General features: G+C 54.6%; 1 protein-coding gene across 4 annotated transcripts; it reads right to left on the bottom strand.

The window, feature by feature from the left end:
* Nucleotides 1–1,350: 1,350 nt before the first annotated feature.
* Nucleotides 1,351–27,493, bottom strand: FBXO41 (F-box protein 41). Of its 4 annotated transcripts, none has more exons than XM_045979696.1 (14): nt 27,221–27,493; nt 26,059–26,200; nt 13,993–15,023; nt 12,319–12,544; nt 11,755–11,828; nt 11,134–11,492; nt 10,056–10,297; nt 9,722–9,837; nt 9,449–9,601; nt 9,197–9,292; nt 7,651–7,769; nt 7,310–7,468; nt 5,725–5,840; nt 1,351–5,592 (listed from the first exon to the last, which is right to left on the bottom strand). In XM_045979696.1, exons 3-14 carry the CDS (start codon nt 14,883–14,885, stop codon nt 5,530–5,532), a joined length of 2,616 nt encoding a protein of 871 aa, XP_045835652.1. In that variant the 5' UTR covers nt 14,886–15,023; nt 26,059–26,200; nt 27,221–27,493; the 3' UTR covers nt 1,351–5,529. The 4 variants fall into 4 exon arrangements, 3 of the variants coding, with proteins under 3 accessions (XP_045835652.1, XP_045835654.1, XP_045835655.1); XM_045979698.1 differs by lacking the exon at nt 27,221–27,493 and adding an exon at nt 26,605–26,674; XM_045979699.1 differs by lacking the exon at nt 26,059–26,200.
* Nucleotides 27,494–27,799: the final 306 nt, after the last annotated feature.

Here is a 27,799-nt window from a genome sequence, read left to right as displayed (position 1 = left end):
AGGATTTTACTTTTGTATGTATTCACCCACAGAAAAATCTTCTTTTCTGTTGGGCTGAGTCCTCAGCAGCCTCTCAGGTTGCTAAGGCAGAGTGTACAGCAGGGGAGCTCCACTTGGGAACGTCCATCTGGAAGTCTCATTTTGTTAGTTTCCTTTATCCCAGAAGTGGCTGGGACACTGATGTCATCTTGTTTAGCCCTGGCCTCACCAGGCACTGCTCCCAGGCTTTCTCTGGGTTTGAGTACCTGTGTTAGGTTACTTCATTTGCTCCTTCCACCTCCATACTCTTGGCTCAGTCTTTGGTCTGATTCAAGACCTCATGGTTGAGGAATGTTCTTGGAGGAATGTTCTAGAGGCCACATCCTCTTCAAATTCTGTGTTGATTGTTCAGAAGTTTGTTGAGGTGGTGGCTGAAGGAGCATACACCTGGTCTTCTCAATTCAACCACTAATGGTCTTAGGGGTTCCTTTTGCTTTCATCTGACCGGTGGAGGTTTGGAGTGGCCAGCACAGATAAACTGGAAATCAGCAGGGTCTGACTGCCTTCTCATTTACACTGTCCTGAGAGCCATCCTGTAGCTAGCTATCGTCATTGTTGAAGCTAGAGGTGGGACTCTGTCTCCTTGAGCCACGGAAGCCTTAGCTGCCTGACACTGGGAGGTGATCAGGAAGAAAATCTCTTGAGATAGGTGGACTCAAGCAGGATGGGGTGCTGGGCAGGCTGTGGAGTCGGGCATCCCTCCCTATTTGATGGTCTCTGGGTAAACTAACTTTTCTGAGCCCCCGCCGCTCTGCCTGTGTGGGGAACAGAAGATCTGGCTTGGAGTTGTGGGGACGCATGTTCATCTGATTGTTTGATGCTAGAACCGCACGTAATTTAAGCCCAAACCCTTGGTCTTTTTTCTGATTTTAAATATTTCAAGACCTCAGTAATCAAATCAGTGGGGCAACCTCATTTGGCAAAATGGGGGAGTCGAGGCCAGAAAACAATGGCCAATTTGGTCTCTCCCCCAGGCCGGAGCCTGATGAGCTGGCTAGAGCTTCCTGTAGAGGTGGCCAAGCCACTGAGGGGCTGGGCAGTGCCTGGTGCTCCTGCTTGACTTGTCCTGTTGTCCTTAAAATGGCCTCTCCCAGCTGAGGGTCAGAAATGACACCCCAAGGCTTTGTCTGTGCAGAGTGATTGTGGCAGGGACAGCAATGTCTAGAGCCCTGAGACAGGTCTTCCTAATGCTTTATTCACTCTCAATGCGTTCAGGTCATACACACACCGCCCCTCCCCTTCCTGCCTCGGTGAACTTGAGAGGCAGAAAGGCTTGGTGACACAGACAGACAAAAATACGGCCACCTACTGTTTACTTCCCTGGCAGATAGTCCAGTTTCACCATCTTTTATTAGATACAAAGTCATAAATTCTCTGATGCCCACGAGTCCTTTTAAATACATACACTCAGGTACATTCGGCAGAGGGCACCTATGGGTGACGTGGAGCAAAGTGCTGGGATGGTGATGCCTGGGGGGCGGGCAGAGAAGTGGGGCCAGGGAAGGCCCCCTGGGGGCTGGAGGTACAGGCACCACTTCAGAAACAAAACCAAAAAATGCTCTCCGCCTCCGCCTGCTGTGCTTGGGGTGGGGGGAGCTCCGCTCACGGTTCAGGCCCATTGCAGCCTGCCCGTGCAGGGAAGGCAGGCCTGGGGGCCACTCGTGGAGGGCCCCACTAGCAGTGCCCACTAGAGCCAAGCCTACTGGTGCCAGTCATGAGGCAAGCTGAGGTCGCTTCGGGCCTCTGCACTTGAATGCAGGACCCTGCCGGGGCAGAACTGAGGCTTGGGCTCATGGTGGGGAAGCCTGCCTGATTGTCAGGGCTGTCTTGGGACTGGCCGGGGTCCCGGGGTGTTGGGGAAGGAATAGGAGCTGGTTGCCTTAGTTGGTTGGCCCTGGTATTCCGGTCCTCACCCAATCCTAAACTTTATCCTCAGGCAGAAGCTGCAGATGAATACACTTGTCCAGGAATAAATACATACACACAACACACAGCAGTATATACAGAAATGCAGGCCTGGAACAAGGCTGGGTGAGAAAGCATGACCACCAGGGTTAAAGAGAGAAGTGCCAGGCCCCTGGGGGAGGAACCAATAGGCTGGACAGATGGCATCAATTTGAGTTAACTCCTCTGGGCAAGTAAGCCCTGTCCCCATTCACCATTTCTGCTGTCTTCACCCCAAGTCCACCAGGAATTGGGTCTTTGGCACCAGTAATCACTCTGGGAAGGTCTTCAGCCTAGTGCCTTAGAGGGATTAGGGACTGGGCAGCTTTCCCCCCCATAGCCCAAAGGACCAGGGGAACAGGCAAGGACTCAAAGGCAAAGGATGGAGCCAAACCTTGGAGCAGCAGGCTTTGGGAGGGAGGTGGCTTTCTGTTTCTGAAGCATTTCTTTAGGGGCTCGCTCAAACCACTCTCACAGGACCAGGAAATCCTGGGCTGCCTTGGTCCTTAGGTGGTTTCTTGGCCAGTGGAAAGCCACGATTCTGGGCAGCACCCTTCCTCCCTCCCAGGGGTCAGGTACATGCAGCACCACCTTTGGTCCCTGCTAGTGCCACGGGGAGGTAGCCCAAAGCCTGACGAAGCGCTCAAGCTGAGTGTGCCAAGCCTCTGCGTTGCTGGGTCCAGGCCTCGTGGCAGGGACGGGTGTAGGGACACCCGAGTGCTGGAGCCTGTGGGACCTCTACACGTGCCTGGGAGCCCTGGAGCACGTCCTGCCTCGATTTCCTTGCTCTGATGTTCCTCCCCCTTTGCATCTTACTAGGTGTGAGATATGGAGGATTCTCCTTTGAGTGAGTGAAGGACGGGTGCTCCAGGAGTGGCCAGACCCTCCATCCCTGTTGCCTGTCCTCAGCCGTGCTCTGTGGTTGCCAAAGTGACCAAATGGAGCATCTCTGCAAACGGGCTCCACATACAGCAGCAGGGCTCATCCCCGAGAGTCAAAAAATAGCTTCGAGCCAGGGGACGAGGGCCCCGCGCCCTGCCACTTCTCAGCATGCATGAAGTCCAATGTGCATGAGTCTGAGTCCTGGGGCAGCTCTGTGGCGGGACACGCTATGACCCATCGTTCCTGTTGGCAGGGCCAGGGGCCAATGCCATAGGTCCTGTACCCCCTTCACACTCAGCTGGGAGATATAAAGTGGGGACTTGCTAGCCAAACTTCCTCCTAGTGGAGCTGGGGGATGGGAATGGGGTGGCCTATTCACTCTTCTGCCCCCAATGCTGGTGGTGCTCAGGGCTGTTGCACGAATGAATGAATGATTGAATGAATGGGTAAATGAACCTACTCCTAGAATCAGTCCTTTCAGCACTGCCTTGCTCCCACTCTAGCTCCCTGCCCATGCACCCTGACCTCCTTTCCAGGACTGATGCCAGGCATTCCAGAGGGCACCCACCCGGGGACATTGCCCAAAGTCTTGTATTCAGGGATGGAAGCTTCGTGGGGCAGCAAAAATCCCTCAGTAAGGCAGGCTCTGGCCAAGCAGGGCATCCCTTTGTGCTTTGTCCAGGAGATGGGGAGAGCAGCACCTCTGGTCCTAGGGTCTCGAGCAGAAGCTACAGGGGGTACAGTTGGCAAGGCAAAACAGATGCATCCAGGGCACCCCCCCATAGCCCTTCACAAGCCCCTGGAGGACAGAAACGTCGTGCTTCCTGCAACTCCTGGGGACAGGGACGGGCAGATGGGAGACAGTGGGGCCAGCTGCTCTGGAATCGGGGGTGCCACACGGCCAAGGCTTCGTGCAGGACTGGACAGGGAGTTGCCAATCGACAGACACCCTTGGTATTTGGGGGTCTTCCAAGGGCAGGGCCAGAATAAGCCATGGGAGGAAAACTCAACAGGAGCAGGGACGGAGCTGGGCGTGGAGCCGGGTAGCTGGATACTGAGGCTGTGGGGTCCCAGATCTGAAGGGCTCTGTACAGGGTAACCCGGGGCTGGGTCCTGATGTCCAAGCCAGGCCGTAACAGAGAGGTCCCTGGAAAGGGCTGAGAAACTAGTGAAGCCCAGGCCCCAGCCAGGACCGGCAGCCTAATGGTTAGGGCAGAGCTGGCCCCTGTATGGGAAAGAAGGAAACCCTAAGATGGATCGAGGTTAATGTTTGAAAGAACTTCCCAAGTGAATGTTAGCAGGACCCAAGGCCTCTCCACCACTGCGGGAGTTCTGAGAGGAGGAACTGGGGAGACCTGAGTCTTTGGAACCTTAGTGTCAGAACCTGGTCTTACCAGAACTGTGCAAGAGTCCGTGAAAAACTCCCATTTGCATTCTGTGGTTTCCGAGCCAAGTGGCTCTGGCTCAGGCCCCAGCACCCTCCCTGGCCAGAAGCACTCCAGCAGAGCCCACAGCCCAGGGGGCCCGTGAAGACTGTGGAGGGAGGCAAGTCTGATGAGACTGCTCTTCCTCGTCCTTGGCTCCATAGGTCTGGTTCCCTACCAAGGCCATGTCTTCAAGGAAGCTAGCCAGACAAGGAAACAAACCAAAATTCCCTCCTCCTGGCTTCCTCCCGGCCCCAGCACACAAGGCAGCCCAGTGACTCCCTCCTACCCACAGACCTGGGGACTCAGAGGCCATTTCGTTCCTGCCCAAGCACCAGAAAAACATTTCTTGAGGACAAGAGCTGCTGCTCAGTGCTGCTAAGGTTTCCCAGAGCTAGGGCCTTACCCCTCCAGAGGCTCGGGATTGGAGGAAGGTATAGAAACATGCACCTTTTAGCTCTGAATTTAGCTCTGGTGTGTCATGAGGGTATGCGATGGCTGGGAGGAAAGGTCTTATTGTTTCTATAGCAGTAAAAACTAAGTTTTCTCTACTTGGCAATTTCCCCCCTTTGGGAGTGGTGGTTTCAGTATCTTGGGGAAAAGTTCTAGATGAATGTTTTGCCATTCCAAGCCCATTCCCACTACCTCGCTGTTCCCCTGCTCCCCACTTTTGGGTGACCACATTCCCAGAACCATAGGCCTATCTGTGCTATCCCTAGGGAATGTGGACACGGAGCCTAGGAAGGATGTCTGAAGGGGATGCCCCACAGAGAGCTGGAACAGGGCAGGACGAGGAAAAGAGCCCTCCTTGCCAAGTCTAAGACGCTTTGGGGCCTAGTGGAGCCCCCGACTGGAAAGAAAGGTGGGGGGGGCCTTCCCCAGTAGCCTGAGCAACCAAGAAGCCACTCCGTGGTTAACTGCAGGTCCTGAGGGCGATGACACCAGGTGCTGGTGGTGACTCAGCTCCTTGCTGGCTGTGCCCAGAAGGATGCCCCAGTTGGGGGGTGGAGCAGGGGTCGGAGGGCAGCTTCTGTCCAAGCCCCTGCCCTGAAGAGGCAGTGCCCAGGGTCAGGCCTGTTGCTCCACGGTCCCAGGAGAAGAACAGGAAACTCAACCCTTCCCTGGAAGCCAGGGATAACACCAGGCCTCCAAAGGTCTAGTCCAATCAGGGTCCCTCTGGAGGTCCAAAGAGAGTGCCCTGGTGTGGGGCTGGCAGGGGCCCTGCCGCCCCCCACCCGGGTTAGCAGCCACCGTCCACCTTGATGTGCAGGATCTTAGAGAAGCCGGGCCTCCGTCGTAGGGCCTGTAGACCGAACCCTGGGTTAGTTCCCCTCAGGGTCAGGCAAGGGGGCCTTCCCATTACATGCCTAGGTCAGCAACCCGAGCCTAGGGATGTCACCTAGGGTCTTGCGGGGCCTAAGAGCCAACTCCTTACCTGAAGTTTTGTCACCATGTCCTCAAACAGCTTCTGGGCCTCGGGACTGCTGGGTTCTTTGAAATAATCGGCAATCCCAATCTGGACCACAATGGACTTGAGGTTCCGGCAAATGCCTGGGGAAAGGTGGGCGGTAAGGTGGTGGCTCACGTTTGGCCTGGGCAATGGAACTGCTGCTTCTCCTATCAGTACTTAATGAACCCAGAACCCTACAGAGAGACAGTCACATGCCAGGCACTGGGCACTACATAGAGGAAAGCAGGCCCGTGGCACCCGAGGGTCAACCAGGCAGGGGGTTGGTGAGGGGCTTTGAGGGCAAGGTCATACAGCAGAGGCTGCAATGGACTCTGGGAGGATGAGTGGGCCGCGGTCAATCATGCAGAGGCTCTAGGAACATCCCTGGCAGAGGGGACAGTTGTACCATGGCCTGGCCATCTGGAAATGAATTCAAGGACAGAGCGGCTGGGGTGAGGCTGATGGGTCTTCTCTGGAGCATGGAGGGGAGGCAGGCAGCAAACAAGTTGGGAATGGAGGGCTTAAGGGACTAGATGTTGCCATGAAGTCAGTGGAGAAGGAAGAGGAAGAAAGTCAGGAGGCTGAGAGGGCTCTGGAGGTCAAGCTTATGGAGGCTGAGCAGTTAGTCCTGGAGGTCAGTCCAGGGCTGGGCCATGAGGCTGATGGGGAGGGAGGAACAGGGTCTTGGAAATAGTGAGATAGTCAAGAAATCTTCAGGGCTCAGGACTTAGGTGTGACCAGGACCTTAGGAAAGGGGGCATGCTCCAGTAGCCTGAACAACCAAGGAGCCACTTGGTGGTTACTGTGGATCCTGAGGGCGGTGACACCACGTGCTGGCGGTTACTCAGCTCCTTGCCGGCTGTGCCCAGAAGGATGCTCCAGTGGGGCATGGAGCGGGGGTCAGAAAGAGCTTCTGTGCAAGCCCCTGCCCTGAAGGAGGGTGAGCTGCCCCAGCTGGGCGCCCACGGCCTCAGTGAAGGTGGCGTAGGTGACAGAGGGCAGTGGGCTCAGAAGACACATGTGGAGTCTGCGGTAGCGTGGGGAGAGGGGTCTGAGAATGGGCCTGGCGGGGCTCACCCACGTGATCTCATCTGACCACCTACCCATTCCAGAATGTCTGCTTAGAAGATGGAGATACAGAACCCAGAGAAGCAGAGTAACTTGCCCAGTGACACGGCCGATAAGCAGCAGAACCAAAATGGAGACCTAGATCAGTCCAGCTCCAGAACCTGTATTCCTAACCTGTCTGTCCTGTCCCTGCCCTTGGCCAGAGGCCCACGTGGAACAGGTGGCAGCCCACAGCTCACGTCTCCCGTGGGGGCTGAGCACAGGGCAATAAATGTCTGTGGCACTGAACCATTTGGACCAGATGCTAGCAGGTCTCGCACACCACACTGGCCTCGAGAGACACGGGTGGCAGGGCCGGGATTGGCAGCCTCATTGGTCTGCCCCCTGCCCCCGTGCTGGCGCTTGCTGACAAGGAGCGGCAGGGACCTGGGTATGCTACCTGCTGACCGGGCATGGTGAGAAAGGACAGCGGGCCCCCGCCCCCCGTGTTCCCATCGCTCACTGTTGAAATGCAGCAGGGCCTTGGGGGTGACAGGGGTGGCCGTGAGCACCAACATCTCCAGTCCCTTCAGGCCTTCCCGGCAGACCTCAGCGGCCACCTCCTGGGTGATCTCTGACACATGGTCCAGCTCCAGGACCTGCAGCCGCATGCAGTTTCTTGCTAGGGAGAGGAGGAGGAGGGGAGGTCCTGCTGACGAACTCCCCAGGTTGCCTCCAGCCGGCCCAGTGCCTCCATGCTCCTGCCACCACCCGGGCTACAGCCCCAAGCCCCTCCAGGACGTCGGTGTCACACCCACGCCTGCTTCCCATCACCCTCTGCCCCAGTCCCGAGGCAAGACTCACCAAGTGACGCCAGGCCCTGTACCCCACAGCCAGCACCCCCAACCCCCAGGGCCCGAAGGTGCGGCCAACAGCGACCAATCATCTGCAGGCAGCGGTTACTGAAGCGCGTGGGCTGCTGGCTGGAGAATGGGGCAGAGAGAGGGCTGTCAAGGAAGCTTCTGGTTGCACAGCACCTGGAGGCTGCTCCTCTTGCATGCCTCCCCCACCCCCACCCGCAGCTCGGGCTGGGGCCCCACCAACCACCCAGCTGCTCAAGTTAGAAACCTGGGATCATCCCTGACCCTTCCTCACCCCTGAAGATTCTGTAGAGACCTACAGAATCTGATTCCTGAAAAACTATTCAACACACCATTTGCACCACCACCACCCACATTCGTGTGGGTTCATCTAGTCTCTCTCTGCCAGTTCACCCAGCCACAGTGCTGACAGCAAGCCCCTCGCTCCTATGTTCTCTCACTCAGTCATTCAAGAAATGGGCCTCAAGTGTCTATTAGAGCGGAGCACAACTGAGCTGGGCCCTGGGGACACAGTGGTGACAATACAGAGATGGTCCCTGCCCTCAAGGAGTGGGGCGGGGAGGGGGCATAGAGAACATAACCAGCCTGGTGTGATCCTGTCTTTAAGATCCGAAATACTAAAAGGCTTCCCGAGCACTTCCTAGGTAAAATGCAAAAACCTACCCCCATTATACAAAACCTTCCTGACCTTGCCACCTTCCTCTCCACACTCACTGCTCTGCCCGGCCCGCCACACACAGCAAACCCGCCGTTTCCCTGAACACCTCCCTCCTCGGTACTGGCCCAGACGGCAGGCTTCCTGGTGTCTGCTACATACTTGGTACCAGGGATATGGAAATGAACATTCACAGCCTGGCCCTGAGAGCTGCGAGTACAGTGGAGACTCGGAGAGAGAAAGATGACGGCAAAACAAACTCCAGCAGGGGTCCAGCCCAAGCCCCTGACAGGAATGGGGGCCGGGGAGCAGGGACAGACTCTGCCAGGTGGCTAGGAAGGACACAAGACGCCCCAGAAGGAGCTGTCGTGCAGAGAGGGCTTGGAGGACCAAGTGCAGGAACAAGGAAACCTGGTTTGAGGAACGCCAAGTTGAGTGGTGAATGATCTGGATTCTCCAATGACCACCTCCTTTGTGGATGCTACACCGACCTTCCTTAAAGGCCTTCTGTGTGCCAACCAAACATGGCTATTTCTAGCTAGTGCTGACTGAACACCAACATACAGGCTGTAGGGACACAGCTCATCTGAGCCAGCTACAGTCCCACTAAGGCTAAAAGATCTCTAATGTCACCTTCACTTTGCACTTGAGACACTGAGGCATGCCTGGATTGCCCTACATCACACAGCCAGTGAGCTGGGACGTCACCCCAGGTCTGATTTTGAAGACCCACTCCTAACAGCTAAACACGCAGACTGATGACCATCAATCTGTCCCCTCAACCAACTTCTAGAATGGCCCAGATAGGCTTAGTCCTCAGCTAGCCCCAGCCCAGGCTCAACCCCAGCCCCTCCAAACCCCTGCTGGGGCTCACCAAGGGTGAAGTGGCGCCACCTGGAGGGAGACAATCTCTCTGCAACCTGCGCCCAGGGCCCAAATGACCTCATGGCCCACGGGGTCTGTGGCGCTCCTGTTGAAAAGACAGAGCTGGGACCGCCCACTCTGGTGGCAGCTGCTCCCTTCCCTTGGACCAGAGAACTCTTGGGTCCCCTTGCCTTAGAGCCCTGGGGGAAGGGTATGCAGGCCGCAGGGACCCCTTTGGCCCCCAGTGGAGACGGCGGACTACCTGTAGGTGACGGCCTGCAGGGCGCGGCAGTAGCAGCTGGCCAGCCAGAGGGACCGGTCGGTGAGAATGTTGGGACAGTGTGAAATGCGCAGGATCAGCAGATTCCCCCCGGCCGCCTTCAACAGGGACTCCAGCCCCGCTTCCAGGCAGCCCCTGTGGATGGCCAAGAGCTCAGGGCACCGCTTGGGGCCACTCCCTGCCCCAGGAAGCCTCCCCGTGGAACTCCAGGTGTGCCCGCAGTAACCCCCCAACACCCACCCTCCCGGGCCTCACCGGGTGCTTCGCGCATACTCTTCCTTGCTCTCCTTCTTGCCCCGCTGCCGGGGCTTCAAGTTCTGCAGCGTCAGGGAGTGGGCCTGGGTGCACCACTGAGCCAGCATGGCCAGGAACTGCGGGGAGAGAGGGGTTACCTGGCGATGGAGGGGCCTGAGCTTGGTTGGGCTGGAGGGAGACCAGCCCCAAGACAGGTGGCCCGGGAGAGCATCTGGGGGAGCCAGGCTAAAGCTGGCTGGGTGTTGAAAGGGATGCAAGGGCCAGACCTCAAGGGCCCCAGTTCTGCAGGGAGAAAGGCAGGTTCACAGCAGGGCCGGCGGGCAAAGACAGGCACCTTGGAACAGACGCGGGCGTTCTCGAGCAGCACCCGGGTCCAGACCGCGGGGTGGCGAGCCACGAAGCGCCAGTCCCGGCAGACCTCAGCGGCGTGCAGCAGCGTGCGCGTGTCCAGGTAGGTGAAGATGCAGAACAGGGCGGCACGCATCTTGAGGATCTCTGGGCTGATGACCTCGTTGGAGCGGGAGGGGCTGCCCCTCTCAGCCCGCCGACCCCGCCCACTGCCTCCCTCAGGGCGGGCTGCACATACCAGAGGGTCAAAGGTCAGTGTGGAGGGTCAAAGGCCAATGGGGGTGTTGTGGTGGGGAGGTGGGGTGCGTTGGGAGCTACAGAAGGAACAGGCATGGGAGACCCCTGCTGGGGGACCAGTGACTTGGGAAGGACACAGGGCCTCTTCTTCCCCCTCCTCTGCACACCCTATCTCTAATTATACACATTAGAAAACGGTGACCCTTCCTCAAGTAAAGTGTTTTTTAAAGATCATACATTAGCATATTGTCCAAATTCACCCCCTAGATGAAGCAGCTGAGTCAAGTCTAGGAAAGGCAAGGGTTTAGAGGGTGAGGGTGCAGAGAGACAGAAACCCGGGCTCTGTGAACAGAAGGCCAGAGCGAGCCTGCCCAGAACAGTCACTCGAGAGCAGCCATGCAGCTGACCTGAGCCCTCTAACCTCCTGACCCTGACCCTGACCCACCCACACATGCACATGGCCTTGTGCATATATGGGGGGGGGGCTCTTCCTGCTGTTCCAGGGACTTCAGATTGCAGTAAACACTCAGCTACTGTCCTGTAAATGTCCACGAGTCCATCATGTGAATGGACCCCTGAGACAGCATTCTTGTGCAATCCCCAACATGAACACCCCTGTTCAGCAACACTGTTCTGTCTCAGGAGTTCCTCGCCCCGGCTCCCAGGACACTTGTAGGAGAGTTTGTCATCCTCACTGCGGGAAGTCTGGGACAACAGGAAAACACATGCAGGAGCCCAAGAGATCTACTGCCCCAGCCCCGTGTCCCCTGAGAGGGCCCAGCACCCAGGAAAGCTTGGCCTCTCTGGCCTACCCTTCCAGGACTCACCTGAGAGCCGGCAGCTGCTCAGTGGCCCAGCCAGAGCAGGCCCAGGGCGGGGGACCTCTGCGGGGCCCTCAGCCTCTGACTCGGTGGTTCTCGAGCCCACGTCTGAGACATCACCCTCCTCCCCCTCCGTGCTGTGTCGGCGGGGTCTGCGCTGCCAGTTCTGGATGGCCTGACGCCGCAGGCCTGAGCTGCGAGGGGCCTGGGTGCGCTCCGAGCCACCGTTGGCAGCCTGGGCCCGTGTGCCCAAGCCCCCAGGGCCACTGTCCTCGGGGGCCCCCTCTTCTGGCCGGGGTAGCTCCAGACTGTCACTGTCATAGCAGCCTGAGCTCTGGGACGCAGCAGGGACACGGCTGGAGGCCCTGGGGTGGAGTGGACCAGACGGTGAGGAGTGAGGGGCACCAGGTCAGCCCCAACTCCCCATGCCACCCCTACCGAGGGCAACCCCCCTGTCCTACTTTCCAAGAGCCCACTTCCAAGAGTATGGAGAGGCAGACAGAGGTGACCCAAGGAATGTGGGGAAAGGAGGAGCCAAGGCCCCAGATGGGCCAGCCAACCAGGGGGTCAGTGGATCTTTCTGGGGTGAGGGTGGGTTGTGCGGGACGGGCCAGGCCCGAGGCTTACCCTGTGCTGGGAGAGGAGCCATGCCTCGACACGGCGTATGTGCTAGGCATGGCCGGGCCCGCGTGGTGTTCTCGCTGTGGGCCCCCGAGCGGGAGGGAAAGACGGAGGGGCAGGGGCAGAGGAGGCAAGAGGATGAGGAGGAGCAGGAGAAATAGGGCACAAGATGGAGAGAAGAGAGGAGGGAGAGGAGAGAGAAGGAAAAAAGTTGGGAAAGATGGACAAATGGACAGACAGACAGCCCAGAAAGGCAGGCTCACCACCCCCCTCCCCACACCTACCCAGCACCCCAGACCCTGGCTTGCGGCTCCTGGGCTCTCATTTGGGCAGAGATGGGCACCTAAGAACCGGGGCAGTTGGATCACAGCCTCAGGGGCTGGCACTTCCGCGCAGTCAGAGGGGCACCCCTGCTCCCAGACCCCTCCTTCAGGCCCGAAGTGGGCTTGCAGGGAGGAGCCAAAGAAGGGAAGCACGGACCATAAGGGGCAACGCCAGGCCAGGCAGTGCACACGGTGGCACTGAGGGGGCAGGGGTGCAAGTGGAGCAGGACGGCAGGTGGACACTCACCATTCTGCCGGGGCCCCGGGGACCAGGCCCAGCGCCCCCTCCTCCCCCTCCGCGACCCAGACTGGCACTCGGTGTGCTTCCACAGCTGCTGCTGATGACCTGCAGCTGCCGCTCGGCGCGGTCGGCGCGCTCCAGAAGCTCCTCGATGAACTGCTGCAACCGCAGCTTGGCGCTGGCCTCCCGCGCCGCCGTCTCCTTCAGGAACTGGTCGATCTGCACCACCTCCCTGGGCCGGAGCAGTCTCTCACCCAGGTGCCTCAGTCCCTGCCTGCCCACCCGCCCTCCAGATGAGACCCCGAGCGGGAGGGAGAGACACACTCACATGGGTGCACACAGCACAGCTCCGCACTACTGCGCACCCAGAAATGCATAGACCCTAAGTCCCACGCTCACACTCCACTAACCCAGCCCCAACACTCCTGCCACACATCCCTCATCCCCATGGAAACGCTGACATTCACAGTCACACCCAGGGCCACCTCCTCCTTCCAGAAACACTCACGGGCACAGGGCCACACACAGTCCCGTACGTGTGCTCATGTCCTGTTCACTTGCAGGCATACACGCAGTCTGAGACAGGCACAGTCCCGCTCACACAGCCCAAAACACACACACACACCCACACACACACACACACACACTTCCAGAAACATTCTCAGATGTAGAAGCCTCTGGGAAGTACACACAGCGCCCTTCAGAGTCACTTGAGCATTTACGCCCAAATGTATTCACATTCAACACCGTCTAGGCGTCAGGCACGGTTCTAGGTATTTAGGGGCACAGCAGTGGACAGAGCTGAGAAAAGCTCTTGCTCCCACAGAGCTTACTTGTATCACAATGGGGGTAGATAAATAACATCCATATATTTCCTTCTACACTTAAAGACCGCAGAAATAAGAAGCGCACAAAAAACACTGAGAAGAAGCAGAAAAAAGGAGAGTGTTCTGGAAGCCAAGTGAAGAAAGCATTTCAGGTTGTGTTTCATTTCATTTGTTTCATGTGTTTCATTTGTGTCAAATGCTGCTGACAGGCTGAGGTGAGGAATGGGTCTCGGCGACCTGAAGGTAGTTGGTGACGTGGAGGACCATGGTGGTGGTGGACATCTATCTGATCAGAGTGGATTCAGGAGAGAAAGTGGAGAAGGAAATTGGAGATAAGGAGTATAAACTTTCAAGGAGTTGTTCTGGAAGGGGAGAAAGGGGGCAGCAGCACAAGGGGGTTAGTGGGGTTATGGCGGGTAGGAGAAACAACCTCCTATTTGGCTGCTTTCAGGAATGACACAGCTGACAAGGAAAATCTGATGATGGCAAAGGGGGAGGGCAGAACTGTGCCTCTTTGAGTCGGCAAAAGGTTAGAGGATCTGTTGCCACAGTGTAGGGGCTGGCCTTGGCTAGAAACATGGAGAAGGAAGAGAATGAGTTGTCATGGGCAGGCACACGGGAATACTTGCATGTCCTCACAGTCCCAAACACACACCGTCATGACGCTCTTGGCCCCACACACACTACCATCATGTGCTCGTGGCCACAGATGCCACAGGACCAAGCCACGGCCACACAGGCACACGCAGAGCCACACTCGGGCCCACTCACGGCAGCAGCACTGACACACACGGTCACCCAGTCAGGAACATTCACGGACACACCCGCCCACAGGGCCCCACAGGCCACTCACTGCTGTTTGCGGCTCAGCTCCTGTTCCTTGTGCACCAGGTCCTGCTTGAGCGAGGCCAGCAGCTCCACACTCACGTCCACCTGGCGCGAGAGCTCCGACGCCCGCTCCTCCAGCTCCTCCTTCTCGCGCCCCAGCCGGGCGCTCTCCTGCCGTGCTGTCTCCAGCTCGGCAGCCTTGCGCTCCAGCTCGGCCTGCAGCCGACCCACCTGGCCGGCGATCTTCTGTTCCACCTCCTCGCTCAGCCGCTCCAGCCGCCGGTCCACCTCCAGCTTCTCCAGCGCGCGGATCTTGAGTCGTGCCAGGCCCTCCTCGTAAGCCACATCGGCTGGCGAGGGGGACGCGGGCGAGGCGGAGGCGGGCCCGGGGCCCGGCCCGGGAGGCGGTGTCGAACACGCCGAGGAGGCCACGGACTTGCGCGCGAACAGCTCCCCCAGCGGGATCTCGATCTCGCGCAGCGCGTAGCGTGCCGCGGCGGCGGGCACGAGGCCTGGCTCCGCCAGCTCCTCGCACGGCAGGCTGGCTGGCACCAGGTCGCCCGCGAAGTGGGCGAGGGGCGCGTGGTGATGGTGGTGGTGCAGCAGGTGCGGCGCGGCGGGCGACGGCCCGGCCGCCTGCTCCTTGCCCTGGAAGGACGTGCTCTCGAAGACCTCGCGCCGGGCGCCGGGCACGGCCAGCAGGGCGGCGGGCTCCGGTGTCAGCGGGAAGCCGGAGGCGGCTGCGGCGGCGGCAGCGGCCGCGGCGGCGCCGTCGCAAATGCTGTTGGTCTTGGAGAGGATGTAGAGCGTCTCGTACGTGTGGCTGTACTCCAGGTGAGCACGCAGCGACGACAGGCTCCGGAAGCGCTTGTGCTCCCCGCAGCGGGGACAGCGGTACGGTAGGTCCAGCGAGGCCATGGCCCCGCCGCCCCCGTGGCGCCCGGGCTCCACCGCGGCCACCCCGCCGGTCAGCCGGGTGCGCTCATGGGGGGCCGCGGGCGAGCCCCCCCACGGGGTCGGGAAGGCTCAGGGCGCCCACGGCAAGGGGCGAGGAGGCTAGAAGAGAGGGAGTAAGCTGTAGGAGGATGGTCTCCCCCACGTGTAAGGAAATTGCCCCAGGAAACACACACCCATAAAGGAGGGTATCCCAATGGCTTGGCCTCCTAGAGGGGGCCGGCCTGCTCTAGTACCCGCGGGGATGGGGGGCTGTACATGCACGACATTGAGAAAGAATGAGAATTCTTTAAGGGGGGGAGTAGGCATTCATTATACTTATAACACTTCCAACCTATATTCCAACTAGACATAACCCAGGTGCCCAGCACCAGTAGAATGGATAAATTATGATACGTCCCTAGTGGAATTTTATCCAGCAATAAGAAAAGAAAGCACTGGTACATGCAAGGACATGGGTGAACCCACCCCACATTATGCTGCATAGAAGAAGCCAGAGCAGAGGGCACACTGTAGGATTCTCATACATACAGATTTCAAGAACAGACTAAATTCATCATGATATAAATCAGAATAGAGGTTACTCCCTGGAGACTAGAAACTGAGAAAGGACAGGAGGGAACCATGTGTGATGCAGAAAATGTTCTAGATCTTGATAGGAGTGGTGGTTATACATGTGAATACATATGTAATAATCAGGCTAAATGCTTAAGGCTACTGCACTATATGTATTTGGCTGTATGTATCTTACATCTGAAAAAAAAAAATCCTTAAAGGAAGATGCTTACTTCCATGTCACGCAACCATACCCATCAGACAGACTGGACTGTTGGTACCATGTTGCAGCGACCAAGTTGTCACCTCACCCGATGATACCTGTGTGCGTGTGTTACTGTTTATTCCTGTCCTGCTTCTGTACCCTCCCATCAGTGCCACACTAGGCATGTAGGTCCTTTTTCAGAGTTCTTTGCTAGGTCGGTCTCCAATAAGTGTCCTGCCCCTGCCCTTTGCTCCAAGGGCCACCATATTTGTCTTCTTCAGGCTATTTCTAGCACAAGCCACCACCCTTCCTGACATCCTACCCCCGGTCACCCTGAACTCCTACTGCCTCTCACCCCTCATCTCTGGCTTCTGGTCATACCTCCTCTACCTTGTGGAATCTCTACCCCACTCATCACTGCCCTCCTCTTCCTAACTGCCTGTGACTGGGCTTCAGCCACCCTCTGCTGACACTGTGCTCCTGTGGGTCACAGACCACCCATTTATCAATCCAGTTGTCATCAGGTATCTCCACCCACTTGGTCCCTTGGCTGACACTACTGGCCCCTCCATCCAGGCTGCCATGAAGCTGCCCATTTGGGTTCTCCAACCTCCTCTTCCTACTGCCTTCTGAATCTTCCTGCGGAGAGGTCCACCTTCATACCCTCTTTGCATCTGCCCTCTCCCTGGCAGTCGGGTTTGCTCCCACACGTTCACTCCCAGCTTTAAGCCACTGACTCTCAGCTCTGCATCTCCATCCTGACCTGCTCTCAAGTTCCCATCACCTTCAGGCATTTCCATGTGGGGGTATGGGTCACTGTTTCTTCCCTTTACTAGCCCAGCACCCGGTCTTTCTCCGGTAAAATCATTCTGCTTTGACCTTGAAGAACCATTCTTTCTTCCCCACTTTCTCAGTCCACATGCTTTGAGTGGGGGTTGATGATCCAGCCCGGCTCCAGGGGTAAGAAAGTAATATGGACCTGGCCAAACAGAGTCCCAGGATGGGCAGAGATCACCCAGGTTGAGTCCGGGGGTCATTCCTCCCTCCAGGACCTCTCTGGAACTACTGGGGGGAAAGCATCCTCTTTGGGCTCAGGTTTCTAAGCTGATGGGGAAGGCTAGAGCTGCAAGGGCTATCTTTGCCTCTTTGGGGAGGAACCTCCTGGGAACGAAGCCAAGGCAGAGAAGCAGAATTGAAATGGAGAAAGAGATTTCTCACAGACACTGTTTGAGATCTGGTCTGTTCAGCTGGGTGAGCCAATCCTTTCCCTTCGTTGCTTAAGCCATTGGGAGTCAGGTCTGTTGTACCTGCACTAGAGAGAAGTCCTAACTCAGAAACTAGAATGAGAAATGGGTTTGTTTTTTTTTTTTTTTAAAGGAATAGACCCTAAGGAGGAATTAGCTGAACTAAGAGGGGAAGTAAGATAGTACCACTTCCCCCCTCAGAAGTTGGTGACCCCTGCCTGCTACCCAGCAGCAAAGCAGCCAATGAAACTCTCCCACTGTCTCTGGAGCTCAGGTGATGTTGCTGCCTAGAACTTTAGGGGACTTGTAAAAAATGTCACCCTGTTGGGGTGTGGCCCCTCCCTCGGCCTCAGTAAGGTCCAACAAGAAAGAGACACATGGCTGAAAGGGGCCCATCTGAAAGCAGAGGAAGAAAATGCTGCTTTGCCTAGAGAGGCGCTTTCTGCCTGAGGCCAGTAATCCAATATGGCTGAGAGTCAGATAATTAAGAGTCAGATCTCTGCTTCTAGTAAAGTCAGCTCAAGCAAGGACAGGGAGGCTGCAAACACAGAGAGACAGACCTGGGCCATGGCAGGCTCTTGACTCCTCAGGCCGTTCGAGAACCCCTCCTGCTGTGCCACCATTGCTTTCATCAGAAACAGCCTTCCACTGGGATGCGGCTTGAGTGGGAAAGGGCAGATGGACTCTGCCTCCCACCCTAGAGGAAGGGTTTGCCTTGCCCTGCGGCAGAGGCCTCCCAAGAAGCAACAGAACCATGGGCTTCTGGGATGGGCAGAGCACCAAGGGCTGTTGCTAAGAGACAACCTCTGCTCCTCCCCCAACACCATCACCAGGGACTTGATTCAAGAATTACAACTTCCAATGAGGTCTCTAGTTTGGTTAATGGCTCTGGGGACAACTGAATGCAAATTGACTGAAAGCTTCCTAATGATTAAGGGGATTGTATTGCCAGAAGAACCCACAAACCTGGAAAACAAAGGCCAAGGATTGCTCAGCTCCTAGTGTTCCCCACCCCTTAAACTTGCATCAGTAGGAAGTGAGCCCCCTAGGCCCCTTTTCTGTGTGGCACAGAACTGAAAGACCAGGGAGGCTCTTGGAGATGGCAGAACCAAAGAAGCCAAAAACAGGAGTCAGGGAACCTGGTCCTCCCCAACTGGACAAGTATGTGGACCATGTATGGGTCTGTGACCACTTTTTCCTCACCTCCCCTCTTCAGCTGGGAGGGTTTTGTGCTTTCAGCTGTCTGGTCTTTCCTCCATCATTGTCTGGCCCTCAACTGAAAGACCATGAGGGCCTAGCTCAGTACCTGCCAAAGAGACAGCCCACCACCAAGACCTTGAATTGGGGCTGGACCACTAAGTGCATGAGAACTTGGAACATCTCCTTCTGGAGATGGGACAAGGGTATTTTAAGTTTTGTGAGGGATCGTTGTGTTACAATAAAGAGAAGCATTTTAAAAATTGTACAGGTAGCAGGATCTGTGTAGATCTTGTTTAGAGGAGGGATACAGGGGACACGTATTCTTTTTGCTGTTCAGCTCCAGTCCCCCTTTGTGACTAGACCCCCAGTTTTCCCTTGGAGAACGATTCCCCCTTCTGTGGGTTGGGCTATGACCTTAGCCTGTTTATCAGTCGCATTTCCCACTCCAGGCCCATACAGCCACCCCAGGACCTGTGCCTGTTGGGAGAATGTGGGCCTGGAGCTGCCCGTGGCCATTTCTGTCTTCCCTGGACAAGAACACAGAGACTCCTGATGACCTCCCTTGGCCATCCAGATCCAGATGTGCCTGAAACTTCAGTCCAGGACTTGTAATTGTGAGAGGCAGCAAATCCTTTTCGTAGCCTAAATCTTTTGACTCTGCTGCCAGTCACTGGTAATGAAAATCTAAACTGAAACCATGACTTCCGGCGTCAAAAAGCAAACCTTGGACTTCCCCTCACCCACTCCCCAGGATCCATCCTGTTTCCTTCAATGGTGTCACTGTCCTCCCAGTCACACCACACCACTGGCCATCCTGACCTAGCTCTCTGCTCATCATCAAGACCTATGGATTTTGGCATGCCTGGGTGGCTCAATGGGTTAAAGCCTCTGCCTTCGGCTGAGGTCATGATCCCAGCATCCTGGGATCAAGCCCCATCTGGGCTCTCTGATCAGCGGGGAGCCTGTTTCCCCACCGCCCCCCGCCCCGCCCCCCCCCCCCCCCGTGCCATACCCCGCCCTGCCTACTTGTGATCTCTGTCTGTCAAATCAATAAACTCTTTAAAAAAAAAAAAAAAAAAACCCACCTATGGACTTTTTTATGCAATGGTTTTCTTCTGCTCTGTGCTCTTCCTCACACCCAGACTGCTGGCCTGGGCTTCAGCTCGGGGCTCTCCTCTGTCCTGTTAGGCACCAGCCTCCTCTGTCTACAGAGGACTCCTGGCTCATGCCCTTTCAGTGGTTCCCAATATCTACCAACTGCAGCCAAACTCAGATCATGAGCAGGCGGGGGGCGGAGGGGGGCCTGGCTCCCCGCTGAGCAGAGAGCCTGATGCGGGGCTCGATCCCAGGACCCTGGGATCGTGACCTGAGCTGAAAGCAGAGGCTTTAACCCACTGAACCACCCAGCCTTTACTCGCCTTTCTCTGATTACTATAGCTGGATTTTTTTTTTTACACAGTAAGCGTTCCTTTTTATTTCTTTGGTGACTTTGCCTCTGTACTATTTTGCTCATTTTCATACTGAACATTCATATTTTCTTATTGATATTCAAAGGCTTTTTCTAATATTGATCCCTTGTCATTTATATACCACAAATGGTTTTCTCCAGTGTGTCGATTGGCTTGTTTATGGTCTTTACTGATATAATAAAGCTGATAGTTTGCTTCAGTAAAAATCTTTAGGATTTCTGATTTTGTTATCAAGTTTAGTGAGTCCAGGCCTACCCGAAGACTATAAACAGTTATATATGTTTTCTTTTTGTACTTTGTGATTACCTTTTTTTTAAAGTCTAGAACAATTTTTTAAGTTAAGGGCATTAAACAAATAACCATAATAGCATAAACTGACAGTGACTTGGTAGCATGCAAATACTTCAAGCTGTATGGTTTCCTTTTATACAATGGAGCTGTAAAATCCAAAAATTTTTGGTATGCATCATGGGACAAGGATTAAAGAAAAACAGGTTTTTGTTATGGGCATTTCCACACATATTCAAAAATACAGTAAACTCCTATGTACCCAGCATCCAATTTCAACAGTGACCAACTTATGACAATTCTTTCATCTGTATACCTGCTCCCCTGCCTTACACTTCCCCCACCCTACCACTGGATAATTTTGAGCAAATCCAAGATTTTATATTATTTTACCCAAGAAGTACTTTAGTACCTAGAAGACAAGGACTTAAATTTCTTTTTTTAAAAAAATACTTAGTCACTGTTCTAACATCACCATCGTTTAGCTGTATTAAAACCAAAAAGTAGCCTCTAAAGGTAAATCCAGAAGATAGTTCTCTGAAAAGACCAACAAAATAAAGAGTCTTCTGGAAAATCTACTCAAAGCACAAAAAAAAAAAAAAAAAAAGAAAAGAAAGAAAGAAAACAAATATATAACACTATGAATGAGAAAAGGGATAGAACCACTCACAGAGATTTTTTTTTTTAATTACTAAAATGCAACCAGGTACAACTCTTGGCCCAAATTTTTGAAAATCTGGATGAAGTGCGTATTTTTCCAGGAACATATAAATTACCAAAATTGACTAAGAAAGAAATAGAAAACCTGAATAGATTAGTAACTATAGATAAAATTGAAGACGTTGGCAAAGTGACCAGAGATGTTAGAAATAGAATTCAGTGATCTCAGGGTCCTGGGATTGAGCCCCGAATCCAGCTCTCTGCTCAGTGGGGAGCCTGCTTCCCCCTCTCCCTCTCTGCCTGCCTCTCTGCCTACTTGTGATCTCTGTCTGTCAAATAAATAAATAAAATCTTTTAAAAAAAAGAAAGAAAGAAAGAAATAGAATTCAGCACACACACACACACTCACACACACACCTGCTTGGGAACAGGGCTATTTCATTATGTCCAGTCAGCCTGGTATCAAGGCACCCATGTGTACCCGACCATCCCAAGTGCTGGTCCCTTCTGTGGGGGCCCTTTCAGACATCAGAACTGAGCAGCCTCCCCTCTCCCCTCCCCGTATACTTTTGAAGCATTCTCTTCCTGCACAATACCCTGCTAGCCAGGCCCCGAGAAAGGGGAAAGTCTGGGGGTGCAGGCTGTGTGTGGCTGTGCAGGGTAGAAGAAGGGACTTCTCAGGTCCAGGTGGCTCTTCACAAGGCCAGCCTGCCCCACAGTTTCCCTCCGCAGGCCAGAGCAGAGGAATTGCTATGAATCATTCTTAGGAATATTTTTGCCTGGATGTGTACACTTCCTCAGCGTGAGTATAAGCTTTGCCCAAATGCCAGCAAGAAGATGATGGAGGGAGGGGGAGGCAGAAGAAGAAGAAGAAAAATAGAAGTGTTGCCTGTTCAAATTCGATCACGGTCCTGTATTATTAGTATAATGACAGAACAGTTGGCGATTTTCCTTTGCATTCTGGTCTTCCCAAATCAGCAGCCTCTGCAGCCCTAAGACCTGCCTCCTTTTTCAGCCAGGACCCGCCCCCTCACCATCCGTAGGACCTGTTCTGCTCCCCACCCCACTTCTGAAACGCTAATCTCAAGTCTCTTTTCTTCTAAGCCTAGCTGAAGGCTTTTCATTGGGTGGAAGGATTCTCCAGGCTGAACCAAAGGCATTGACTTTTTTTTTTTTTTTTGGTAAAGTTTTCAGGTATGTGAGTCTCATCTCCTCAAACAAGGCCAACCATCTCGAGATGGGTGTCTTCCCTGGCTCCTGTCTACTGTCACATGATCATGGTCTCTGCCAGAAACACAGAGAATCCTACATTTTCACGGCTTCCATTACCAAATAGGCCCTGAGAATTCCTGCAGTGGACTGTCACATTTTTATCTGTTCGGCAAGCCTTCTTCACCTTCTGATGATAGAACATCTCATTCCTTCTTCGGTAAGCTGCCCCTCCCCATTCCCTGTGGTTCTGACAGGGCTGCGTGACCCAGGCCTGACCTATCATGGTGTCCCCACCTTTCTGGCCACAGTGAATGACCCCAGAACAGCCACATTCCTCAAGCTGAGCCAACAGAGTCCTTCCCTGGGAATATAAGTGAAAGACTGAGGAGTCTCCTGTTCCTCTGAGATCACTGGCTAGTGAACATGAAGCGGTCTGTGGCCTTGTGTAACCTCCAGCTACCACACAGAGGAAGTCCATGCACGGTGGGGGGAAAAGTATGGCAACAGAGTGAAGTTGAACCAAGAGCCAGGAAGAGTCCTCATCACATTTTTGAGAACCCAGGTACGGTCATGCCCAAACCCACTCATCCCCCCTTCTTTCCAGTTATTTGAGTTGGTACATATCCGTTTTTGCATAAAGTAATCTGAATGGTTATTTCTGTCCCTTGTGACCAAAAGTCCCAACATTCTTGCAAATTGATATTTCTAGCCTAGAATTCTCCCCTGGGCTTTATTAAAACATGAATTCATTCATGTTACATTTATTGAGTCCCTCCTCTGTGCCATGAATGTATCAGGTACAGTGGAGAGTACAGCCCACCGGGGGTCAAGGTCAGGAAGAAGTTGAAACTGTTGGCCAAGGCAGCAGGAGCACAATGAGGAGAAGGATGGATATGGGAGCAGTATAGGAAGGAGAGTCGAGAAGGCTTGGTGACAGAATAATTGTGGCTGGTATTAAAGGGAGGAGTGAAGGATCAATTTCAGGTTTGGGTTTTGAGCATCTAGGTAGATGGGGCTGTGGTTCAGTTTGTAGGGAAAGTGAAGCAAGGCACGTTTGGGGGAGAGATTGGTTTGGTTGTAGATTTCACAAGTTTGAGGTTCCAGCGGGCCCTGGAAGTAGAGATAGTACATAGTTTGCAATGTGAAGCCAAAAATACAGTTTTCGCACCTTAAGCGTAAAAGTGGATGAGTACGATCAGGGAGAGGGTGCAGAGAGAGGGGAGCAGGGGAGAAGTGGATCCTCAGAGAGGTAGAGGAGGGAGAAGAACCAAGAAGATCCTAAGAACCGGCAGAAGCAGTGGGAATTCTGGTGGGAAACCTTTGGGAAGAGAGGATGTCAAGAAGGGAAGCAGTGGGCAGTAGTGTAAATGACAGTGTAAACAGCAGGCGTTGATGACACAAGTCAGAGCAGAGGTGTAAAGGGTCCAATGGGGACTCAGGGAGTCCTGCTTTATGAACCCGGTTGATGGGGTTGAAGGGAGAAGAAGCAGCGTGGGAGATTCCAGACAGAGCTTTTAAGAGAAGAGACACCTGAACATATTTAAATGCTTCTTAGGGATAACCTAACTCTCATCTATACCATCACTTGCGGTATCCTGAGGCACACATAACCCAAAGCTTTAGACCTGACATTTATAGCAGGTTTTTTTTTTGTTTTTTTGTTTTGTTTTTTTTTAAGTGCACCTTACAAGCAGCCTGCATAGAGGGAGAGGATGAAAAGGATGATATTTTAATGTCAGGGGCTCAGAGCTTAATATGGCTAATAACGAACTCACAATAGCACAATGTTCACCTTCAAGCTTGCTTCTTTCTCCTGTTTCCCCATCTTGATCAACATCTTCATTATCTACTCTTCACCTTGGATACAACCCGCAAAGCATCTCTGAATTCTCAAAGTCCTCCTCAGAACTCATCAATCACCAGTTTTTGTAATACTACCTTCTAAATACTTGACTCTCTTTCCTCTAGCCCCTGCCCCAGACCATAACCATCCCCTTCTATCTGATTCATTGATACCATTGCTAACTGTAGTCCTAATTCCACCAGCTTTCAATTCTCATGTTTTCTGCAAATACAGATCCAGTCATGTCACTGTTCTTCTCACGTAAGTCTCTGAGCGCAGGCCATTTTCTGGGAGGTAATGTCCACCGTGCTTTGACTGCCCTCAAGGTGGGCCAGGACCCGACCACCACTCAGCCTCGCCAGCCTAGCGTTTGCATCCGCTTCCCATGTGCAACCTTAATGAGCCTTGTGGGCCTTAGCTCACTGAGAAGTGCCAGGAGCTGTCACACCCTTAAGTCTTGGCTCATGCTAGTCCCTCTTCCTGGGACTCCCTTCTCCAAATGGGGAATTCTGCAGGCCCAGCTCAAATGCTGCCTGTTCAGGAAGCCTTCCTCGACTCCCTCCTTCGACTCAAAGCACATCCGAGTGTGAATCACCCCTTACCGTAGATCTTCACACATGGCAACAGGTGTCACACATGCCGGATGGTTGTAGACCTGTTTGCACATCAGATCCCACCCCATGCACACACTGGAGGGCAAGGACAATGCAAATGATTCACCCTCACACCTTCCTCCCATACAGCAGACATCAGTGTATCATTCTTAGAGGTCTAACACTGAATAATGGATGAACTGATGGATTTCATATAGTCGAAGTGATTTCTGCCCCTCATTATGGAATGGGATGAATCTGATTATAATTAAGTCAATCCAAGAATCACCTGGAATAAGAAGTGCTTCCCTGTCTTCTTGACTCTGTCACTCTACCAGAGCTCCAAGGTTTAGGGCTTCTCTGCTTCTTTCTAGTTTATCCACCCAACAAAAAGATGTCAGACAGGGGTGCCTGGGTGGCTCAGTTGGTTAAGCTTCCTATTTGATTTGCGCTCAAGTCAGGATCTCAGGGTCGTGAGACCAAGCCTCTCCACGGGCCCCATTCAGTGGGGAGTCTGCTTGAGATTCTCTCCCTCTCCTTCTGCAGCTCCTCCTGCTTGTGCACGTGCACACTCTCCCTCACAAATAAATAAAATCTTAAAAAAAAAAAGAAAAAAGAAAAAAGACGTCAAACACAGGAGCCATGACCGCCACTGGAGACACAAAGATCAATAAGACAGTCACGCCCCCAAGATGCTTACAGTCTAATAATTTGAACAGTGAACGTTTACCTACTAATCACTCTGCTCAGATACCATGCTTCTCATTTAATCCTCAAGACACTGTTGCCCACAGGTGGTACTGTGTCTATTTTAGGAGGAAAGTGAGGCTCAGAGTGCCAAATTACTTGCCCAAGGCCAGGAAATGACTGGAACAAACTGTGGCTTTGATGGCCCCAGGAACCATGCCTCCCAGGATTCATCCCCTTATGTTGTCCCCTCCCATACTGATGCAGAGCTTGGCCATGTGACTTCCTTTGGCCAATGGGACATTAGCAAGCCTGATGCAGGCAGAGGCTTGATAAGCTGTTGTCCCAGAGGGCTTATCCTCTTGGAATACTTCCATTTGGGATCCAGGTGACATATTAAAAAACAGGCTAAATTACTGACCAAGTAGACGTCCCATGTAGAGAGGCCCTGGAGGATGAAAGGCCATCTTGACGTTTCTTTCCAGCCAGTCCCTCAACTGAATGCTGCCGAGAGGGGCCATGAGAGCCCACAGCCATGGCCACAGTCCTGGCCAACCCACAGACCGTGAAAAATAACAAATCACTCTTGTCTTAAGCCCCTAAATTCTGGGGTGGTTTGTTACATACCAGGGAATGAGTGATAGGCTAGGATTTGAACCAAATACTACCTGACTGATTCAAAACCCATGTTCTTAGTCTTAATATATGTTTCTTCTGATTGGGAGGAGAATGTCACACCAACACTACAATATTCATTGGCTGGCCCATAGCAGCGCTCAATAAATATTTGTTGAATGACTGAATAAAGGGAGTGGTGGGCTTTCAGAGAGGCAGGAAAGTCCAGGGAGCTCAAAGGCAGGATGGCAGTTACCTTTCAACAACCATCACCCCCTTCCAGCTGTAAATATTCCCAAACCAGACATAGGCTAGGCATCCCTAAATCTAGAAACAAGTGTGTGACTATAGCTAAACTTCCTCTCGGTCTCTTTCTCTTTTAAATTCAGATCAGGCAAATGGACAAGTTAGCAGAGTTGGGTTTTTCTTGGTCATGCTCCCTGGCTCCCGTGTCCCCCTCTGGCCTCTCCTCTACCTCTCACTTGGCCTTCTGGGCCCAAGAGCTCTTTCTCCCTCTTTCCATAAAAACTGGCATGCAGGAAAGGAGCAGAAAAGGTAGAACTTACAGAAGCGGGGAAGGAAGATTTGGATGTTAATAGATGGCGTTAGAGGCCAAAGAAATGAAGCTCTAAGCTCAGTGGTTTCGGGAGACATCTGCCAGCAGGTGGAGGAGGTGTTCTGAGGATGGGGAGGCAGCTGGAAGTGTCCCTGTGGATGGAGAATAAAGGCATGCCCCCTGACTCTCCAAAGCCCTCCAAATCCCCCAAGAAGGACAGGGTTCTGGCTCTCCACACCTGGGTTGGGGTCACCACAGGTTACCTCCCAGAGCAGTCTAGTGAAGACCCACAGGGGTCAATGCACCCAGTCCCCTGCTTCCCCGCAGCCCTGACACTGCCTTTTCTCTTCTAAGCTCCTCTTCACTCTTGTGCTCCTGCAAGCGAGCACACACCTCCCAAGGTCACACACACATGGCTCGAGCACCTGGATCCCACACCCAGAAAACCATCTGGGCCCCTCCTCACTGCACATCCGACCTAAGGAGAGAGCAGGCCCCACTCCGACCCACAGGCACGCCGTGGCACGCGCACACAGGCGCCGTGTCACACACTCACATGCAAAGCAATGCAGTGAGGAGCACACAGCCAGATCACCGTGGACAGTCACCAACGGAGGCACTGGGCTACAAGGAGAGAGAAACATGCGTGCACACACACGCACACCTCCAGATCGTCCAGACCATCACACGTGCACACCGGCACGCACACAGACACCCAAAGCCTCCCACCCTCAGACTCCAGCACAGGTGCCCAGCCAGGCCTCAACACCACGCCCCTCCCCCACCCCTTTCCAGAAGCAGGTGGAGAGGGCTGGGTTTGAGGGCGCTCCCTCAAACCTTCCTTCCTTCCTGCTCCCTCCCTCTGGCCTGACTCTCCAAGGTCCAGAGTCCCACCGGAGCCCGCCCCCACCCCCCCAACCTGGCCCGGGGAGCGACAGGCGAGAAGGGGGGATGGGAAGCCTGGTCTCAAAACGTTCTGATTTTAATTCCTTAAATTAACCCCTTCCTTGCCTCTGGCCTGGCCTGCCCAGAATCCCTCCCGGTCCGGCAGCCTCGCGGGCCTCCCGAGGGCTGTGGGGGAGAAGGAAGAGGAGGAGGAGGCAGCGGCTGGGGTCCTCCCTGCCTTCTCTCTCCAGGAGCGGTCCCGCAGCGCGCCCATGACTCGCCCTTACCTCCTCCACCCCGCGGCGAGGCCAGGCCCCGCGGCCCTCGGCTGGGGGTGCACAGGCAGCCCCCGCGTGCCGTGTCCAGATGCAGGGCCGCCCTGGGGCCTCGGATCTCGTTCCCCTCCGCAGCCTCGGGTGGCCGCCGCGGCTTGCGCCCCCGCCTCCCTCTCGGGGCGGGGGCGGTCGAGCCTCCCAGCCAGTCGCAGCGGGAGGGGCACACAAACCGGGTGGGGGAAGGATGGAGGAGGAGGAGGGAGGAGGAGGGGGCTCGCGGCCGGAGGAAAGGAAGAGAAGGGGGAGGGAGGCAGCTAGGAGGTGGGGCGGAGCCGGCCCCTCCTTCGGGGCGGGCTCTCCTGCGAGCTGGGGAGCGGCAGATGCCGCCAGAAGCGGCTGCGCCGGGACCCCACGTTTTCCGCTGAAGGTGGCTTCGATGGGGGAGGGGTCTGCGGCGCCGCCCTGGGGGTGCAGGGGCCGCTGGGCCGCGCTTCTCCTGGGGTCCGGGTCTTCCAGACTCCCGGCACCGCCCAGTGCACTCTTCCTGTCCCAGGCACCTCTACTGCCCACCTTTAATTCAAACCTCTCCGC

Source organism: Meles meles, chromosome 15, assembly GCF_922984935.1.
Source record: "Meles meles chromosome 15, mMelMel3.1 paternal haplotype, whole genome shotgun sequence".
Lineage (NCBI taxonomy): Eukaryota > Metazoa > Chordata > Mammalia > Carnivora > Mustelidae > Meles > Meles meles.
This window is presented reverse-complemented; position numbering and strand designations above follow the sequence as displayed.

Excerpts from the sequence above, each read along its gene's own strand:
- FBXO41 (XM_045979696.1), bottom strand. The coding sequence starts at position 14,885 with ATGGCCTCGCTGGACCTACCGTACCGCTGTCCCCGCTGCGGGGAGCAC. Across the intron at positions 10,298-11,133 it reads GAGCAGCTGCCGGCTCTCAG|CCCGCCCTGAGGGAGGCAGT; the intron begins GTGAGTCCTGGA and ends TGGTATGTGCAG. Across the intron at positions 7,469-7,650 it reads ACAGGGCCTGGCGTCACTTG|CAAGAAACTGCATGCGGCTG; the intron begins GTGAGTCTTGCC and ends TCCTCTCCCTAG.